At 47.2% G+C, this 20,909-nt stretch overlaps 1 protein-coding gene across 1 annotated transcript in view; it reads left to right on the top strand.

Moving 5' to 3' along the window:
• Nucleotides 1-20,909, top strand: part of phyhiplb (phytanoyl-CoA 2-hydroxylase interacting protein-like b) — a 92,742-nt gene that overhangs the window by 35,017 nt on the left and 36,816 nt on the right. Inside the window, exon 2 of the mRNA XM_072478911.1 lies at nucleotides 17,051-17,247. Coding sequence (XP_072335012.1) covers nucleotides 17,051-17,247 — 197 coding nt within the window. The remainder of the gene's footprint in view (nucleotides 1-17,050; nucleotides 17,248-20,909) is intronic.

Here is a 20,909-nt window from a genome sequence, read left to right as displayed (position 1 = left end):
CCTCAATAAAAGTTGAGACGGATTCGCACGTAAACAGAAGTTATTTATTTAGCTTGCAAGCTTGAATCATCTTACAGAAATGTAACAGGACATCCAGCCTCTTACACTCCAGAAAACGACTGAACTAACAGACAAAGGGATCTCTGCAAAATCAGTTCAAATGGTATCAAGTTTCACATACTCGACGGACATAGGTCAGCCTATGTCCCTCCTGACCTGTTCGATCTATTCTGATTGGCTCACTTCCAATCCCTTTCTCTGGCCCCTATCAATGAAGCATCACCCTCATAGACACACCTCTTCCTGCTTTTTCCATGCGGTCTCAAATTCCTTTGTCCCTAACTGCAAGAATCAAAGTGGCTTATTTCTACATTACATTAACTAGTAACTCTAAAGTAACTATTTTATATCACATTCGTCATATATGTTGGTCAACTTCATTGGGCAGATAAATGTCGGGTATGCTTACCTTGGTAATCTTAAAAAAGCTGACAAATTTTTGTCTCATTTTCTCCCATAACAGATGAGTTTTGGAGATGACCAATCCTATCCTGACCAATCCCACCCATGTAGTGTGACATCCTATGTGGCGAAACTGCAACCCTTTCTCAAAGAAGGCAAACCTACCCTCTGTTGGTTGTCCCACAGAAGGATTTAAACTTCAATCTTGAAAAAGAGCAGTGGGGGGGAAGGGATGGGTGAAACTCCAGGAAGAATAATGGTTAATGAGAAGCAAAGCAGCAAGTTAGCATGTGGGAGGATGGTTCAACTACAGAGAATATTATGAAAACATTTAAAGGGAAGAACTCAGGAAATGTTATTAATGCAGGTGTTAGGATTCAAAAAGAAGGGAAAAAAAACTAGCATAAGGGCACTTTACTTGAATGCTTGTAGCATTCGAAACAAGGTAAATGAGTTGACTCTCAAATCATCGCGAATAAGTATGATTTAGTGACCATTACTGAGACATGGTTGCAGGATGGTCACGACTGGGAGTTAAATATCCACGGATATCAGGCTATTTGGAAGGACAGATAGGAAGGTAAGGTAGCTCTGATATGTAAGGATGCCATTAGGGCTGTAGTGAGGGATGATATAGGTTCTGTGGAGAAAAAGGTTGAATCCATATGGGTGGAAATTACAAATAGGAAGGAGAAAAGATTGCTGATAAGCGTAGTCTATGGGCCACCAAATAATAACATCACAGTTGGGCAGGCAATAAACAAAGAAATAACTGATGCATGTAAAAATGGTACTGCAGTTGGCATGGTCAATGTTAATCTACACGTCGATTGGTCCAAACCAGGTCGGTTAAAGCAACCTTGAGGAGGAGCTCATAGAATGTATCCTCAACGGTTTCCTGTAATGGAACCTACGAGGGAGCGAACAGTTGGTTGGCAGGTGCAGCAGGTAATTAAGAAGGCAAATGAAATTTTGTCCTTTATTGCTAGAGGGATGGAGTTTGAAAACAGGGAGGTTATGTTGCAGCTGTATAGGGTGCTGGTGAGGCCACATCTGGAGTACTGTGTACAGTTTTAGTCTCCTTACTTGAGAAAGGATATACTGGCACTGGAGGGGGTGCAGAGGAGATTCACTAGGTTAATTCCGGAGTTGAGGGGATTGGCTTATGTGGAGAGACCGAGTAGACTGGGACTATACTCATTGGAATTCAGAAGAATTAGGGGGGATCTTACAGAAACATATAAAATTATGAAGGGAATAGATAAGATAGAAGCAGGGAGATTTTTTCCACTGGCAGGTGAGAATAGAACTAGGGGGCATAGCCTCAAAATAAGGAGGAGCAGATTTGGGACAGAGTTGAGGATGAACGTCTTCACCCAAAGGGTTGTGAATCTATGGAATTCCGAGCCAAGTGAAGCAGTTGCGGCTACCTCGTTGAATGTATTTAAGGCAAAGATAGATATTTTTGAGCAATAAAGGAATTAAGGGTTGTGGTAAAGGGACGGGTAAATGGAGCTGAGTCCACAAAATGATTAGCCATGATCTTATTGAATGGCGGAGCAGGCTCGAGGGGCCAGATGGCCTACTCCTGTTCCTAGTTCTTATGTTCTTACGTTCAGTTCAAAATGGGATCTTTCTTTTTCTGTGATCAGACTTCCAACACTGGAAATTTGCAGTATTGCAGACCTTTAATGACTCTTACATGATAGTACACTCCTTCAACCGAATATCTTCTGACATATTCCCAACATTTGGGCAGCACGGTAGTATTGTGGATAGCACAATTGCTTCACAGCTCCAGGGTCCCAGGTTCGATTCCGGCTTGGGTCACTGTCTGCAGAGTCTGCACATCCTCCCCGTGTGTGCGTGGGTTTCCTCCGGGTGCTCCGGTTTCCTCCCACAGTCCAAAGATGTGCGGGTTAGGTGGATTAGCCATGATAAATTGCCCTTAGTGTCCAAAATTGCCCTTAGTGTTGGGTGGGGTTACTGGGTTATGGGGATAGGGTGGAGGTGTTGACCTTGGGTAGGGTGCTCTTTCCAGGAGCCGGTGCAGACTCGATTGGCCGAATGGCCTCCTGCACTGTAAATTCTATGATTAACCTGGGACAAAGATTCGGCACAACATCGTGGGCCGAAGGGCCTGTTCTGTGCCGTATTTTCTATGTTCTAACATGGACAGACAGCTCATCAGTCATATATACATAATTGTACCTCATTAATCATATGACATCAACCTTTGGCAAACTTTGAAGTTAAGATATGCTCAAGCTGGTTCCACTGCTTTTGTCCCAGAACTGGATTTCGTTCATGCTGTTTCTGAAGGCTCCATAAACTATCTCTGTGCGAAACTGCAATTTACATGAACATGTATATTATATACATTGGAAATCAAATATAGATGAGGCTTAAAATGGGCTGATTTACTCTTAGCTGATTTTACATCACTGTATTGTCTAGTCAGGGGAGGGGGCAGCAATCAGGTATATGGAAGTTGTAATGTGCATGGTTCATGCAGGGTTGGTCCTCCGTTGAGCAGAAGGTTCCCGAACAGGAAGGTTACCGTCGAGCCCGCAGCTTGGTGGTGCTCCCATGCTGCTGGTAAAATGCCTGAAGTGGTGTAAGGACAATCTTAAGTAGCCATTAATTAGCCCAAGGGCAGGTGGGCCACCCAACACCTACCTTGCCAGCCTGCTCCTGGGAGGAGAAGTGGACTCTAAAACTCTGGCCATGCTATGGATAGAGGGAGTACAGCCCTTTGAGGAAATTAAGAGCAAGATACGGCCCATATTATGATGAATAGTCAGTCGTGTTTTCTTAATTGTTTAAGATTAGAAGGACAACGGGTTTGCAACATTGCTGATCTTTTCTTCAAAGGCTTGTTGCTGTTTGTATGTTATTTACCAGTATTCATAATTCTCACACAACTTTTCCCTTTCTGTTACTCAATTGTGTGACTTTAACAAAGGCGTTAAGGTGTATACTCATAGCCAGCACTGCCCAAAACCAACTTTACTATGTACATTTAGGACCTGAAACTGCTACTCTGTAAAACTGTATTTCTAGTTCAGATACCTGAAACATTCGACAATTTTGTTGAGCAAAAGTTTTGCTTTGCCTGCCCATTGTTATTTTCCATGTTGCCTTCTAATTGCAGTCTATATTTAATCCAGAAAGCTATTGTTTACCCTTTTCACTGCCTGATCAGTGTTTGCAAGCTTTATGCATCAACCATAATTTCTAGCCTTGTGACTGTAAGGGACAACTTAAACAGGGGGCGGGATTCTGTGATCCTGAGGCTAAGTGTTGACGCCGTCGGAAACTACGTCACATTTCTTGACGGCGTCAACACAGCCTCAGGATCAGCAATTCTGGCCCCTACAGGGGGCCAGCACGGCACTGGAGCGGTTCGCGCCACTCCGGCTGCTGATCCTGTCGTGAACAGGGCGCCACGGGATGCGCGGTGGCACCGGCATCAACGCACGCATGCGCAGTGGCTCCCTTCAATGCGCCGGTCCCGACGCAACATGGCACAGGGCTACAGGGGCCGGCGCGGAAGAAAGGAGGCCCCCCAGCCAGAGAGGCCGGCTCGCCGATCGGTGCGCCCCGATTGGGGGCCAGGCCACATCGGAGGCCCCTCCACCCTGGGGCCGGACCTCCAGACCCTTCCACGCCGAGTTCCCGCCGGCTGAGAGCAGGTGTGGACGGCGCTGGCGGGACTCGGGTTTTTCACGACGGCCACTCGGCCCATCCCAGGCCAAGAATTGGCAGGCGGGGCCGCGTAGAGCGGCCCCTAACGGGCGCCGCACCAACCACGCCAGCGCCAATGGCGCCGATTCTCCGCTCTGCGGACGTCGGGGCGGCGTGGCGCGATTCGCGCCGGTCGTGGGTATTCTCCGGCCCGGCCCCAGGCTGAGAGAATCCCGCCCAGTATCTTTTTGTTATTGCTCAAGCCAGCATTTAATTATTTTCTTTTCAGTGTGGACTATATGTGGTAGTATGCATTAGGGGTCATGTGGGACTGTGAAGCCGTGATGTCATTGGCTGACAGATCCCGGGTCCTGGTTGGCCGTTGACCTCTAGCTCCGCCCTGAAGGCGGAGTATAAGAACCAGGAGTCCTCCCCCGCAGGCCAGTCTACTACTGAGCTGCGGGGGAACAGACACGCTTAATAAAGCCTCATCGACTTCACTCTATTCGTCTCTCGGAGTCTTTGTGCGCTACAATTTATTAAGCGTGCCTAAAGGACTATGGAGCTCAGGATCATCCCGGAATGCCTGAAGATCAGCCCCCACACAGTGGACGCAGCAGCAGCTTTCAAGCACTGGCAGACTTGTTTCGAGGCCTACCTCAGAACGGCCCCCGGCCGGGTCACAGAAGACCAAAAACTACAGGTCCTGCACTCGAGGTTAAGCACGGAGATTTTCTCTCTCATCGAAGACGCAGAGGATTTCCAGACGGCGTTCGCAACACTAAAAAGTCTCTATGTTCGCCCAGTAAACCAGATCTACGCTCGCTATCAACTCGCAACGAGACGGCAAAGTCTCGGAGAATCGATAGATGAATTCTACGCCGCGCTACTAATTTTGGGACGAGCCTGCAGCTGCCCGCCGGTGAACGCAAATGAACACACGGACATGTTAATGCGCGATGCTTTTGTGGCAGGTATGAACTCCTCCCAAATCCGCCAAAGACTTTTAGAAAAAGAGTCGCTAGGACTCTCAGAGGCACGGGCCCTAGCAGCCTCCCTGGACGTGGCCGCGCGAAACGCCCGCGCCTACGGCCCCGACCGCGCGGCAGCCCATTGGGCTCCGTACGCACCCGTCGCGACAAACCCCCCCCCCCCCCCCCCCCCCCCCCCCCGGACACCCCACAGGCTTGCGCGGTTCAAAAGCCAAGTCGCACCGGGGGAGCCCGCTGCTATTTCTGCGGCCAGGCGAAACACCCCCGGCAGCGCTGCCCGGCCCGCGCAGCGATCTGTAAGAGCTGCGGGAAAAAGGGCCATTTCGCGGCTGTGTGCCGGTCCCGGGAGGTCGCTGCTGTCCCAAGAGAACAAGGAGCCCTGCACGCCCTTTTACGCTCCCCAACCCCCCCAGCGCCCCATGTACGACCCGCAGGCGCGACCACTTTGGGTCCCGACCACCGCTCTCCCCGGAGAAGAGGGGGTTCTGCGCGTCTCTAATGCTTCCCAACCCCCCCGCGCCCCATGTATGACCCGCCGGCGCAACCACTTTGGGTCCTGGCCACCGCTGTTGGGTCCCGGCCACCACTGTCCCCAGAGAAGAGGGAGTACTGCGTGTCTCTAACGCTCCCCAACCCCCCCCCAGCGCCCCATGTGCGACCCGCTGGCGCCGCCATTTTGGGTCCCAGCCACCACGAGGGGAGGAGGGGCGCCGCCATCTTGGACCACCCCAGACCTGTGTGACGCATGGGGGCGGCCATTTTATCCACCCCCACCGCCATCTTGTGACCCCCAGCCATGTGCGATGCATGGGAGCGGCCATCTTGTTCATCCCCGACGCCATCTTGGACGGCAACAACGGATCCCAGTGTCGACGGCTCCACGGGGTTCGAAGAAGACGCTCAACCATTACGATCACGTCTGGCTTCAATGACGCTGGACCAAGCTCGGCCCCGGACGCTCCAGACGACGACAACGACGGTGCTGATAAACGGGCACGAGACACCATGCCTGGTCGACTCTGGGAGCACGGAGAGCTTTATCCACCCCGACACGGTAAGACGCTGTTCTTTGACCATCCGTCCCAGCGCACAAAAGATTTCCCTAGCTGCAGGATCCCACGCCGTACAGATCAAAGGCTTCTGCATAGTTACCCTAACGGTGCAAGGGAGGGAGTTCAAAAACTACAGACTCTACGTCCTTCCCCAACTCTGCGCCCCCACATTACTGGGATTAGACTTCCAGTGCAATCTGCAGAGCCTAACTTTCAAATTCGGCGGCCCAATACCCCCACTCACTATCTGCGGCCTCGCAACCCTCAAGGTTGAGCCCCCATCCTTGTTTGCAAACCTCACCCCGGATTGCAAACCCGTCGCCACTAGGAGCAGACGGTACAGCGCCCAGGCCCGGACCTTCATTCGGTCCGAAGTCCAGCGGCTGCTGAAGGAAGGCATAATCCAGGCCAGCAATAGTCCCTGGAGAGCACAGGTGGTAGTAGTAAAGACAGGGGAGAAGCAAAGGATGGTCATAGACTATAGCCAGACCATCAACAGGTACACTCAACTAGACGCGTACCCTCTCCCCCGCATATCCGACATGGTCAATCGGATTCCCCAATATAAGGTCTTCTCCACCGTGGACCTCAAGTCCGCCTACCATCAGCTCCCCATCCGCCCAAGTGACCGCAAGTACACAGCCTTCGAGGCAGACGGGCGATTGTACCACTTCCGAAGGGTCCCATTTGGCGTCACAAACGGGGTCTCGGTCTTTCAACTAGAGATGGACCGAATGGTTGATCAACACGGGTTGCGGGCCACGTTCCCGTATCTCGACAATGTAACCAGCTGCGGCCACGATCAGCAGGACCACGACGCCAACCTCCAAAAATTCCTCCAGACCGCTAAAGCCTTGAACCTCACGTACAACGAGGACAAGTGCGTTTTTAGCACAAACCGGCTAGCCATCTTGGGCTACGTAGTGCGCAATGGGATAATAGGCCCCGACCCCGAACGCATGCGCCCCCTCATGGAATTACCCCTCCCGCACTGCTCAAAAGCCCTAAAACGCTGCCTGGGGTTCTTTTCATACTACGCCCAGTGGGTCCCCCAGTATGCAGACAAGGCCCGCCCCCTAATACAGACCATGACCTTCCCTCTGTCGACAGAGGCTTGCCAGGCCTTCAGCCGCATCAAAGCGGATATCGCAAAGGCCACGATGCGCGCCATCGACGAGTCCCTCCCCTTCCAGGTCGAGAGCAACGCCTCCGACGTAGCTCTAGCGGCCACCCTTAACCAAGCGGGCAGACCCGTGGCCTTTTTCTCCCGAACCCTCCACGCTTCAGAAATCCGCCACTCCTCAGTGGAAAAGGAAGCCTAAGCCATAGTGGAAGCTGTGCGACATTGGAGGCATTACCTGGCCGGCAGGAGATTCACTCTCCTCACGGACCAACGGTCGGTAGCCTTCATGTTCGATAATGCACAGCGGGGCAAAATCAAAAACGACAAGATCTTAAGGTGGAGGATCGAGCTCTCCACCTTCAACTACGAGATCTTGTATCATCCCGGAAAGCTGAACGAGCCGGCCGATGCCCTATCCCGCGGCACATGTGCCAACGCACAAATTAACCGCCTCCAAACCCTCCACGAGGACCTCTGCCACCCGGGGGTCACTCGGTTCTACCACTTTATTAAGTCCCGCAACCTCCCATACTCGTTGGAGGAGGTCCGTACAGTCACAAGGAACTGCCACATCTGCGCAGAGTGCAAACCGCATTTTTTCAGGCCGGATGGTGCGCACCTGATTAAGGCTTCCCGCCCCTTTGAACGCCTTAATCTGGACTTTAAAGGACCCCTCCCCTCCACCGACCGCAACACATACTTCCTTAATGTGGTGGACGAGTACTCCCGCTTCCCATTCGCCATCCCCTGCCCTGACATGACCGCGGCCACAGTCATTAAAGCCCTGAACAGCATATTCACACTGTTCGGTTGCCCCGCATACGTCCACAGCGACAGGGGGTCCTCCTTCATGAGTGACGAGCTGCGCCAGTTCCTGCTCAGCAACGGTATAGCCTCGAGCAGGACGACCAGCTACAACCCCCGGGGGAACGGGCAAGTAGAGAGGGAGAACGGCACGGTCTGGAAGACCGTCCTACTGGCCCTACGGTCCAGGGACCTCCCAGTTTCACGGTGGCAGGAGGTCCTCCCGGACGCCCTCCACTCGATCCGGTCGCTACTGTGTACTAGCACTAACCAAACGCCCCATGAGCGCCTCCTTGTCTTCCCCAGGAAGACCTCCTCTGGAACGTCGCTGCCGACCTGGCTGGCGGCCCCAGGACCTATCTTGCTCCGAAAACATGTGCGGGCGCACAAGTCGGACCCGTTGGTCGAAAGGGTTCACCTCCTTCACGCGAACCCGCAGTACGCTTACGTGGAGTACCCCGACGGCCGACAGGACACGGTCTCCCTGCGAGATCTGGCGCCCGCCGGCAACACACACACCCCCCCGACACCAATCACCCCCTCCCTGCCACCGGCGCACCCCGCGACCACCCCTTCCCAGGAGGATCGGTCCTCCTCCCAGGCCCGACCAGGAGTGAAGCCCAAGCTGAAACCGTAAGGCTCCCGGAGACGACAACACCGGAACAAGCACCACCACCGGGGCCGAGGAGATCGACACGGACGACCAGACCGCCCGACCGACTCGTGGCGTCGATCCAACACAATATGTGGACTTTTAACGAGAACATTTTGTCTTTTTCTCCTGACGATTACTGTAAATAGTTCGAAACAGAAAAAAAAACCTTGTACATACTGTAATGACATGCAAATGTTTTCCTCCCAGGACCAGCCTTGTAAACCCTTACCACCATGCGAAGCATCACCCCGCCGGGTTCATTTTTAACAAGGGGTGAATGTGGTAGTATGCATTAGGGGTCATGTGGGACTGTGAAGCCGTGATGTCATTGGCTGACAGATCCCAGGTCCTGGTTGGCCGTTGACCTCTAGCTCCGCCCTGAAGGCGGAGTATACGAACCAGGAGTCCTCCCCCGCAGGCCAGTCTACTACTGAGCTGCGGGGGAACAGACACGCTTAATAAAGCCTCATCGACTTCACTCTATTCGTCTCTCGGAGTCTTTGTGCGCTACACTATACAAATGACTTTTTTTGAGAAAAGGGCTAGAAATAACACCGGGTTTTTCAACAGCGGACTAATTTTTGAATGAGTAACAGTGAGGATATCTAAATCACAAATCTTCACAAACACTAGTTTTGTTTTATTTTAATTGTCTTTCAAAAGCTTTATCTAGTGTTACTTTTCTGGCAGATGATGCAATGTTGATGAATACTGTAAGTCAAATGTTTCAGACCAGCTATGGTTTGATTTACTTTGGGAACAGGAGCTACCATCTGCCCATGGTCATTGCAGGAAACGTGTTGATTTTATATAAAGCAAAAAGATGAATGTTGAAGTTTTTGTTTCAGGTATATTAGTCTTGTCTGTTTAGTTAGTAATTTAATTTTGATATGTTGGTAGCACTTTTTGTTCTGACCAGGGGTTTGTGGAATGAAATCCCTCTGTAAAATTTGAGCCCAAAATCCAACCATGCCACTTCAATGCTGCATTGTTGGAGGTGCCATTTTTCAATTCAGTTGTGAAATTGTCAGTTTAAATGGATGTAAAACATTTGTAGAGGCACATTTATTCCTCAGCTAACGCTATCAAAATACAAGTTAACTGATTAACTCATTTTATGTTTTTTTTCAATGTATTTTATTCCAAACTTATATAAAAAGTTACAAAACATAAACAATTCAGGGGGCAAACTCCCCAACACACAACTATACAGTTTATACAAACTTTTCCCCTTTTCAACCGCCTCCTCCCTCCTCTTCCCCTCCCCCACCCCGCGTGACGAACAGCTCCTCAAACATGCCCACGAACATCCCCTACCTTCCCTCGAAGCTCTCCGCTGATCTCCTTAATTCTTACTTGCCCTTTTCCAGCCAAAGAAAGTCATATGAGTCCCCAGCCAGGGCTCCACTCCCGGCAGCGTTGCTGATGGCCACTCCAACAGAATTCTTCGGCAGGCAATCAGAGAGGCGAAGCCACAACGTCGGCCTTCCTCAGCTCATCAGCTCAGGCTTCTCCAATATTCTGAATATCGCCGCCAAAGGGTCCGGCTTATCCTCCCCTACTATCCTTATTAGCGCCGCGAACACTCATGCACAAAATCTCTCCAACTTTTCACAGCCCCAGAACATATGTGCGTGATTCGCTGGTCCCCGCCCACACGTCTCGCACTCATCTTCTACTCCCTGGAAGAACCCACTCATTCTTGCCCGAGTCATAAGTACCCTGTGTACGATCTTGAACTGTATCAGGCTCATCCATGCGCACCAGAAGATCACTTTACCCTTTGTAAAGCCTCACTCCATACTCCCCAGTTTATCTCCCCTCCCAGTTCCCCCTCCCACTTCTCCTTAATCTTCACCACCTGCTCCCCCTCTCGCCTCCCTACTCTCACAGCCATCCGTATATGTCTCTGATCCTGCCCTCCCCTTCCACATCCGGAAGTGACAGTCACTCCTCGGCAACCTGGGGAACTCTTTCCAAACCTTCTGCGCGAAGTCCCTTACTTGCAGGCACCTAAACTCACTTTCTCTCGGGAGCTCTACCCTCTCCTTCAGCTCCATATATTGGCAAACCCCTCTTCCATGTTCAGGTCCCTCACCTTAGCTAGCCCCACTTCTCTCCACTTCCTATACATACTATCTATTCCACGCGTGGTTCGAAACCAAACTCCGCAAGTCGCATCTCCCACCCCCATGACATCCTATGTCGGCCTTCTCCCTCACCGCACTTCCATTCACCAGCATTACCTGTCAGCGTGGCAAATCCTGCCCAAAGGCTCCTCCTACTGACCTCCCATCCCTTGCTCACCCTCACCTCTTTGTTCTGTGAGCAGGCTCCCCACTGACCTCAACCTCCCCCACCCAAATAAAGACTCATCTCGAATCACAGGTCACCTTCCCCAAAAGCAACTAACACAGCCACAGGCAGCAGGAGACTTAGAAACCTTTCACCCGTGCTACCCTTTGTCAACCCAACAGAAAAAAGAAGAAAATCCCTCCGCATTGGGGGGAAAGAAACAAAAACCCTCCTTCCAACCCCACTCTACCTGTATTCCCCATTATTCCAGAGTGCCAGCACATCCGTCTCCCAAACTTGTTCAGTTCTCCCCCAATTCATGCTCCTTGATAAAGCCATTGGCCGCTTCTGGGGTCTCAAAATAATATTCTCGGCCTTCATAAGTCACCCATAGTTTTGCCGGGTAGAGCACCCCAAACCTGATCCGTCGTCAATATAACACCACCTTGGCCCCGCACGCAGTTTTGTCAGTTCAGCTCCAATGTCCTGGTATATTCGGACTTTGTTCCCCTCCTATTCACAGTTGCGCTTCTCCCTGACCCACTGCAAGATTTTCTCTTTCTCCACAAACTTGTGGAGTCTCACGATCACCACCCACGACAGCTCCCCTGCTCTTGGCTTCTGCCTTAGAGACCTCTGCACTCTGCCCACCTCAGAGGCCTTGTCCAGCACCCCCTCCGCCAACAGCCCTGCCAGCATCCTCTTAACGTACCTCGTGGCACTCGCACCTTTCACTCCTTCAGGAAGGCCAATTTCCTTGATGAAGGCCATTAACTGTTCCATCTGGGGCTTTCCATCTTGCACTGACCCTTCCCCCTCCGCCATCTTTCCACTAACTGCTGCGCCACAGGCCTCCTCCAACTCCATGGCCAGATCTTTCACATTCTGCCAGTTTTGGTAACCAGCAGACATACGACTCCCGGTGGGGAGCTTCTCCTCTGACCTTCAGTTACACTTTTCCGTCGAAATTACACCCGAATTCGGGCAAAATGAACTCTATTTTACGCCTTTGAGCAGGAGCATCCTTGTGTGCGACCACTCACACCATGGCCACCCCGAAAGTCAACTCATTTGATGTTAATAGCAACTTCCATCACATTTGCCTACATAAAACTTAAAAATACATTTTGTTGGATATGAAGAATTTGACATTCTGATGATGTCATAAATAGAAACTTTCATCTATCTGTATCACAGCACTGTGTTTGCTTAATGGTTTTAAAGAGGATAGTGTTTCTACTATGATCCTCGGAGTAACTGATTGTCCCTACAGAGAACAGTCGTCTTCCTAGTGTGCATTAAATGTTGACTAAAAGCACAATATTGCATTATGTTGTGACCCTGTTCACTTGGCTGTTAATTGTGGAATTTTATTTATTCATTCTTTGCATTTTCTGGCATGTGACACTGCCAGTTTGAAATAGTATATCTTGAAAGATTAATGAAAGCCTCCTCTGTTTCTCAGAACAATAGTGTCCTACTGTCCGACCAGATGACAAAATATTATTCTTTTAGTGGGGAATATTTAGATTCTGAGCACATATCCTTTTGACAAAGCTATTTTCATCTCATCACTATGTCTACAGAAATTTGCATTTGAACTTGATGGAAATCATAATTTAAAGAGTACTTTTATGAAGTAAATTATGTGAAGTTGAAATTGTACGTTACACCGTATTTGATATAGCCATTGTCAATAATAGATCATTTTTTACTAATTACTTTTGCCAACGTCCTGTAACTCGAGATTCTTTTCTGGTTTATACAATTTCAACTGGTTTACTCCTTATCTGTTTTGTGGGTGTCCATTTTGATCTTCCCCAAGCCAATTATAAATGCACTTTCAAAGTCCAGATTGCTTGATCTTAACCTGTCCCATGAGTTCACCTTATCCCAAAGACTCCGCTTTCTGCTATTTGACCCCATTCTCAAAAGTGCTGACCACCCAATTTCTTTCTGGCTGCCATTGTAACTGACATTACAAATCATTCACTTTCTTTAAAATCCACTCTCTTTAAAAACAACTTTACAAACTACTATCTTTCCTCATGCCACTGTATTGTCACCTTTTAAATATGTAGTTACCTTTCCCAAAACCTGAGTTTGAATCTTGCCAATCAGGTTTCTATCCCTGCGATGAAACAACCCTACCCAGGAGCACAAATGAGTTCCTCTTTGACTGTTACATTTGTTTTTCTCCCCATCCTTGTCAACTTCTTCAGCCTTTGACATGGCTGATCAAATCCTCCTCTATTGCCTCTCCATCATTTAATTCAGTGCGCCTATCTTGCTTGGTTCCACTTTTACCCCATAGCTCGTAGCCATAGAATATCCAATAATAATTTCTCATCTCACCTTCATTCCATTACCTCCATTACTGCCAGCCTCCTCCACCACCCCCAAGAATCCCCTGGCTGTTTGTTCTTCCCTGTCTATATACTACCCCTTAGTGCCATCATCTGCAGACATGAATCAGCTCTACCTCAACATCATAGAGTCACACAGCACAGAAAAGGCCCTTCGGCCCATCGAGTCTGTGCCGGTCAAAAACAACCAACTAACTATTCTAATCCGATTGCCCAGCACTTGGCCCATAGCCTTGTATGTCTTGGGATCGCAAGTGCACATCAAAATACTTCTTAAATGTTACGAGGGTCTCTGCCTCCACCACCCTTTCAGGCAGTGAGCTCCAGACTCCCAACACCCTCTGGATGAAAAGCTTTTTTCCTCACATCGCCTCTAAACCACCTGCCTCTTACTTAAATCTATACCCCCGGTCATTAATCCCTCCACCAAGGGGAAAAGTTTATTCTGTCTACTCTATCTATGCCCCTCATAATTTTATACATCTCAATCATGCCCCTCTCAGTCTCCTCTTCTCCGAGGAAAACAATCCAAGTCTATCCAATCTGTCTTCATAACTAAAACTCTTCAGCCAAGGCAACATTCTGGTAATGGTAAATCTCCTCTGCACCTTTTCAATTGCTATCACATCCCTCCTATAATGTGGATTCCAGAACTGCACACAGTACTCTAGCTGTGGCCTAACCAACATTTTATACAGTTCCAGCATAATCTCCCTGCTTTTAAACGCTATGCCTCAACTAATAAGGCAAGTACGTATACCATATGCCTTCTTAACCACTGTATCCACCTGCTCTGCTACCTTAAGGGATGGGTGTAAATGCAAACCAAGATCCCACTAATACACTCTCCCTATTTCCTTCTTGAATGCGTCCCACTATTCTGTCACAGATTTACTTAAAAGTGTCTGCTCCCAGTCCACACTGGTAAAATCATATCTGATCTTATTAAAATCGGCCTTCCCCCAGTTTACAACTTCGATCTCAGACCCATTTGGGTCCTTTTCCATAACAATCTTGAACCAAATGGAGTTATGATAACTGTCTGCAAAATACTCCCCCACTGATACTTCAACCACTTGGCCGGCTTCGTTACCGAAAATTAAGTCCAGGACCATTCCCTCTCTTGTAGGTCCTTCTACATACTGGCTTAAAATGTTCTCCTGGATGCATTTTAAGAATTCCGCTTCCTCTAAATCTTTCACACTATGGCTACCCCAGGTAATATTGGTGTATTTGAAATCCCCACTATCCCTACCCTATTACTTTTACACTACTCTGAATTGTGCCTACATATCTGCTCTTCTGTTTCTCTTGGACTGTTAGGCGGTCTGTAGAACACACCCAGCAATGTGTTTGCTCCTTTTTGGTTTTTAAATTCTATCCATATGGCTTCAGTTGAAGAGGCTTCCAAGATGTCGTCCCACGGTACTGCTGTAATTGATTCCCTGATGGAAATTGTGACATCCCCTCCTCTTTTACCTCCTTACCTATCGCGCCTGAAGATTCTGTATCCTGAAATATTGAGCTGTCAATCCTGCCCCTCTCTCAACCATGTCCCAGTGACAGCAATGGCATTATGCCCCTATGTTTTAATTTGTGCCCTCAATTCATCTGCCTTGTTCGTCAGACTCCTTACATTAAAATAAATACCATCCAATCTGTTGGACACTAGTGGCAATTTAGCATGGCCACTCCACCTAACCTGCACGTATTTGGAGGAAACCAGAGTACCCGGAGGAAACCCACACAGACACGGGGAGAAAGTACAAATTCTACACAGACAGTCACCCGAGGTCGGAATTGAACTCGGGTCCCTGGAGTTGTGAGGCAACAGTGCTAACCACTGTGCCACCGTGCCGCCTCTATAACATTGCCTGGTTTTGACCTCTCCTCTTCTCATTTTCTGCTGAAACCACTCTCTATACCTTTGTTGCCTCTAAACTGGCTGGTCTCCCATTTTTCAACTTCATAACATTGAGTTCATCCAAAAGTATGTTTCCTATCTTGTAGCTCATACCAAGTCCCATTAGCTCTGTGTTGTCACTGGCCTGAATTGGCTCCTGATCCAGCAATGCCTCAGTTTTAAAATTCTTATCCTTGTCTTCCAATGTCTTCACCCCTCACTATCTCTCCCGCTTCCAGCCTACAATTCTCTAAGACCCCGAGTTCCTCCATTTCTGGCTTCTTGAGCACCCCAATTTTAATCACCCACCATTGGTGGCTGTGCCTTCACCTGTCAAGACTGTGGAATTCCAAACTGTAACCTATCTGTCTTCTTGCTCTCTTTCTTTTGAGATGCTTCTTAAAACCTACCTCTTTGACCAAGATTTTGGTCACTTGACCTAACTTGTCCTTACAAAAGTAAAATACTGAGGATGCTGAAAATTTGAAATAAAGGTGGAAAATACTGAAAACTCTCAACAGGTCTGGCAGCATCTGTGGAGAGAGATGTTCTATTGTTCTGTCTTGTGTATGTGGTTTGTTTTGATACCAAACTTTGTTTGATAATGCTCCCATAAAGTGCTTAGTGACATTTTGCAATGTTAAGAGCACTATGTGAATGAAAGTTGTAGATTTTCCATGACCGCATCTATGGAGTTAAAATTGGTTTCCTGCTTGGCTTACTCAAGAGTTGTTGCAAACTAAATCGGTATGACGAAGACATGTAAAACATTTATTATACAAACATTTGTAATAGTTTATTTTTTTAACATAAATAAAGGTAATTAATAGAATGTATCACCTGATGGGCTGGTTACCATCACCGAGAGAAGTGGTTTAACCCAATTTCCGATCACCTCATTGACCCCTGACTAGAGTAAGCTAAGAATCTTTCTGTGCAACAACTATGTGGATCATTCTCCACTCCATTGCTAAAGATATATGTTGCAAAGATTGAGCTTCTTAATACAGTTGTGCAGGCTTTGCCACCATTGCAGCGACAATGAAAAAGAATGATATTTAAAAGGTCCAAGTTCATATAAGTCTGGTGCCCAACGTGATGATCACTAATGAGGTGAAAAGACTGAGGATGGTTGAACAATGTCTGTCAGCCGAGCAAGCTTTGCTCCGAACAATCTATGAATTGAGATTGTGCAAATTATTATTTAATTTCTTTGTTTGACCTAGATTTAAAGCCAAGCTATGCCTGAGAAGGAAGATGCTTATTGCCGCTAATCTCAGTATTTCACATCTAAATGATTAATTCTTTTGTGACTTATTTTGTTATAGGACTCTCATTCCTTCAAAGTAGTAGGATTTGCAACAAGTGTTAAGATATTGTAAGATTACATTTAAAAATGTTAGATACAGTTGTCGATATTGTGTCCTAATTATGCCTATGAGGCAAGTTAGCAAACATCATGCCATTGCTGCTGGATACTACACTGAACCACCATGCCATTACAGGGTCCAGCATCCATTCTAACTTCCTGCTGGAGGTTTTGCACTGTGCAGTGCATCAAACCTTAAGACAGGAGAGCACAATGGCAAGCCAATTGATCAATGCTTGAATTGGGAATAAGAAATGCCTTTATCTTTGATTATTTTGTAATCTATTTTATGCAACTCTATTGACAATACTTTCAAAACATTTGCATTTTATTTTTGCACAGGGAACAAATCACAAGACAGTGGCATTGCAGAGATGGAAGAGCTTGCTGTTCCACACAACATAAAAATAAGTAATATCACATGTGATTCGTTCAAGATCTCATGGAGCATGGATCCAAAATACAAAGATCGTATCACACATTACTTCATTGATCTTAATAAGAAAGAAACTAAGAATTCCAATAAATTCAAGCACAAGGTAAAGTACTCTATTATAAAAATAATTACTGTAAAATTATTTGATTTTTCATAGACTGATGCTGTTTTGCAAAATAATTCTACAAATTTCTACGTTCACTGGTTACAGTGAAAATTGAATCTTCCCTTGATGAAGCAGATGATCGTAAGGAGGAAAGGTGTTCTGTTGAATTACTAAATAATCACAAAAAAGATCTAGGGCGCGATTCTCCGACCTCCCATCGGGTCGGAGAATCGCCGGGGGCTGGCGTGAATCCCGCCCCCGCCATGTCCTGAATTCTCCGCCACCAGAGATTCGGCAGGGGCGGGAATCGCGCCGGTCGGCGGGCCCACCCCATGCAATTCTCCGGCCCGCGATGGGCCGAAGTCCCGCCGCTGTCAACCCTCGCCCGGCTGGCGTGGCGCTAAAGGCCTTTCCAGCCGGCGGGGCGGAAACCACTCCGGCGCGGGCCTAGCCCCTCAAGGTGAGGGCTTGGCCCCTCCGCACCTCTGGGGCGGCCCGACGCCGGAGTGGTTCTCGCCACTCCATTATGCCGGAACCCCCCGCCCTGCCAGGTAGGGGAGAATCCTGCCCATAGTTTCTGTTATTGTACCTTATCTCTGTGCATTTGTAATCTGTAATTGTTTTTAATAATGTTTGTAAAGGAATTTTAAGAGTTTCATCAATTGTAAAGGGATCACTTTTAATTTCCGTGGATAATAAGAAACACGAGTCCATGTGGCCTGGCGAACCTTGAAGCAGAGCCAACAAGAAGGAAGTCAAGATATGAAAGTTGTGTGAGTATCTGCACTGGGGGACACAGAAGACAGGCAAAGGAAGTGCTGTTGTAAAGAAAACAGGAGAGCTGAAGTCAGAAGATGATCAGCATAGATGCCGACAGGAAGAAAAAGCAGACAGACAGAGAGAGGAACTCAGAATTTATGTGATGAGAAGCCAGCAAAGCTCTCTACCAAAAGGTAATGAGAAGAAAAGTAAAGTTCCAGAAGCTTTTGGGGAAGTGATGGATGGGCAAGGTAAAAGGGACTGAAACCAGGGCAGCATGATGGTGCAGAGGTTAGCATTGCTGCCTCACGGCGCCGTGGTCCCAGGTTCGATCCCGGCCCTGTGTTACTGTCCGTGTGGAGTTTGCACATTCTCCCCGTGTTTGCATGGGTTTTGCCTCTACAACCCAAAGATGAGCAGGGTAGGTGGATTGGCCTCGCTAAATTTCCCCTTAATTGGAAAAAATGAATTGGGCACTAAATTTTTTAAAAAAGGGACAGAATCCTAAATGTGATGCAAAAAGCTCAAATGTTCGAAAGAAGAGTTTGTATCAGAGATCCAGACCATAAGCCATGTATTGTTGGTCGGTCGGTTGAAAGGGAACTCCGGAAAGTGACAGCATTTGGATTGAATGATAATCTTTATTAATGTCACAAGTAGGCTTACATAATAATAATCTTTATTGTCACAAGTTGGCTTACATTAACACTGCAATGAAGTTACTGTGAAAAGCCCCTAGTCGACACATTCCGGTGCCTTTTCGGGTACACTCGGAGAATTTAGAATGTCCAAATTACCTAACAGCATGTCTTTCGGGATTTGTGGAAGGAAACCCGAGCACCCGGAGGAAACTGATGCAGACACAGGGAGAATGTGCAGACTCCGCACACACACTGACCCAAGCTGGGAATTGAACCTGGGACCCTGGCGCTGTGAAGCACCATGCTAACAACTGTGCTACCATGCTGCACACTGCAATGAAGTTATTGCAAATTGCAAAAATCCCGTAGTCGCCACACTACTGCGCCTGTTCAGGTACACAGGGAGAATTCAAAATGTCCAATTCATCTAACAAGCACGTCTTCCGGAAAACCGGAGCACCCGGAGGAAACTCACGCAGACACAGGGAGAACGTGATGATGATGGTGAAAGATGGTTCATCGCCATGTATGTGCCTTGTTGGTATTAACTGTATCTGGGGACTTTGGATCGAATACAGTTGCCAGTGGAGGTGGAAAAATAAGAGATCTTGCGTACCAGAGGCCGTTAAAGAAATTTGGAACTGCCCATGGTGCCAGAGACAGATGCACGCGTTAGGGGTTGTGTGTATCTTTTTTATATTGATTATTTAAAACTATATATACCTTTTTATTTACAGTATTATTTGCCTGTTAATTCAGATGGAATTCCCATGGATTCTGATTTGTGTTATATTAAAAATGAAATCTTGTTGGTAATTTTCTCATTTGCGGCCATGTGGTAAGTTTGGTTATTTTTAGTTTACAGTTTTCCCATGGGGATCGTAATTAAATCATATACAGTTAGGTTACATTTGTACTAATGTGGGAACGGCCAGTGTTCACCATTATGCACCAAATATCTGTTTCCAAAATGTTTTGGACAGACTGGGATTACTCATTATTCTGGAGAGAACTCTGGAGTATTGTGAATCTTGCATAAGTACTCAGTTTCAAACATGCCTGTGTATAGTTTCAATGCTTAAATTATTTGGGAAGTTTGCTTCTTAACTTTAATTTAATTTCTGTAAAAATGCTGAATCTTTCTGAGGAATTATCACTTCGAAATACGATCCTATGAAGAGTGTTTGTACCATGTGTTACCTAGATCAGATGAACCTCCCCTTGTCACTCTCTAAATTAAGACATCTCTCATATATTCTGGATCATGCAACTTAGTTTTCTTCTGGCATCAGACGTAGCTTGTCCTTGTTGATTGGAATGGCGGAGTGCAAGCAGCTTTAAGGACATTACCAGCCACTGTCAGTTACACAAAAATACCAAAGAGAGCTGGATCAGGGAACTGAACTTTCACTTGGGTCAGTAAGATAGTAGTAGGAAGCAACAAAGAACTCAACCAGAGACAAATATAATAAGTAGGTTTTTCAGCATTATACAGAAAGCAAATATTGCACTTAGAATGCGTGCTATAGGAAAGACTTCTAATATACTGAATACAAATGGCTATTACTCCACACATTGAGGAACGAAATGCTGTGATCACAGTGGAGCAGCATTATAAGCTTGCTTTTTTTGTATGTGTTTGATATTGGCCACAGAGATCAAAGGCTCTGCCCATTGTTACATTACATTTTTGATAAAATAGACAACATAAGGTAGAAATGTTATTGAATTCTGGTAACTAAATGGTTATGTTTCTTGTGACTTTTGTTTAATTGACTCATCGGCTATTTTAAAACAAGATTTAAAAAGTCACAAAACGTTATTTAACAAGCAACCTGGAAGGCTTACTCAGGCTGTGATTGCTGTGTCAAGAATGTAATTACAGTTACTGATGAATATAATAAATGCATTACTTGAGTCAGTGCTTTGACACAGCTGTTAACAGACCATCTGGGACTTCAGCTTGTAATTTCTGCTCCCAGCCACTCACTGCATTAGCGTAAATTTGTCAGCAACAATGGAAAATGGATAGGTGTTTTGTTTTGCTGGAACTCCACCTTTTTCATGTGTAACCCATTTCTGGTGGACAGGGTAACAATAAGACTCCAATAGCATGGGGCTTTCAATTATATTAATATAGATTGGGATGGAAATAGTGCAAAGGATAAAGAGGAGTTTCTGAAGTGTATTTAACTGAACTTTCTTGAGCAGCACATTTCTGACCTAGTGAGGAAGAAGGCATTGCTAGGTCTTGTTCTG

The sequence above is a fragment of the Scyliorhinus torazame genome, chromosome 16 (genome assembly GCF_047496885.1).
Source record: "Scyliorhinus torazame isolate Kashiwa2021f chromosome 16, sScyTor2.1, whole genome shotgun sequence".
NCBI classification, from domain to species: domain Eukaryota; kingdom Metazoa; phylum Chordata; class Chondrichthyes; order Carcharhiniformes; family Scyliorhinidae; genus Scyliorhinus; species Scyliorhinus torazame.
Note: the sequence above shows the minus strand (reverse complement) of the source record. Positions and strands in the feature narration are given on the sequence as shown.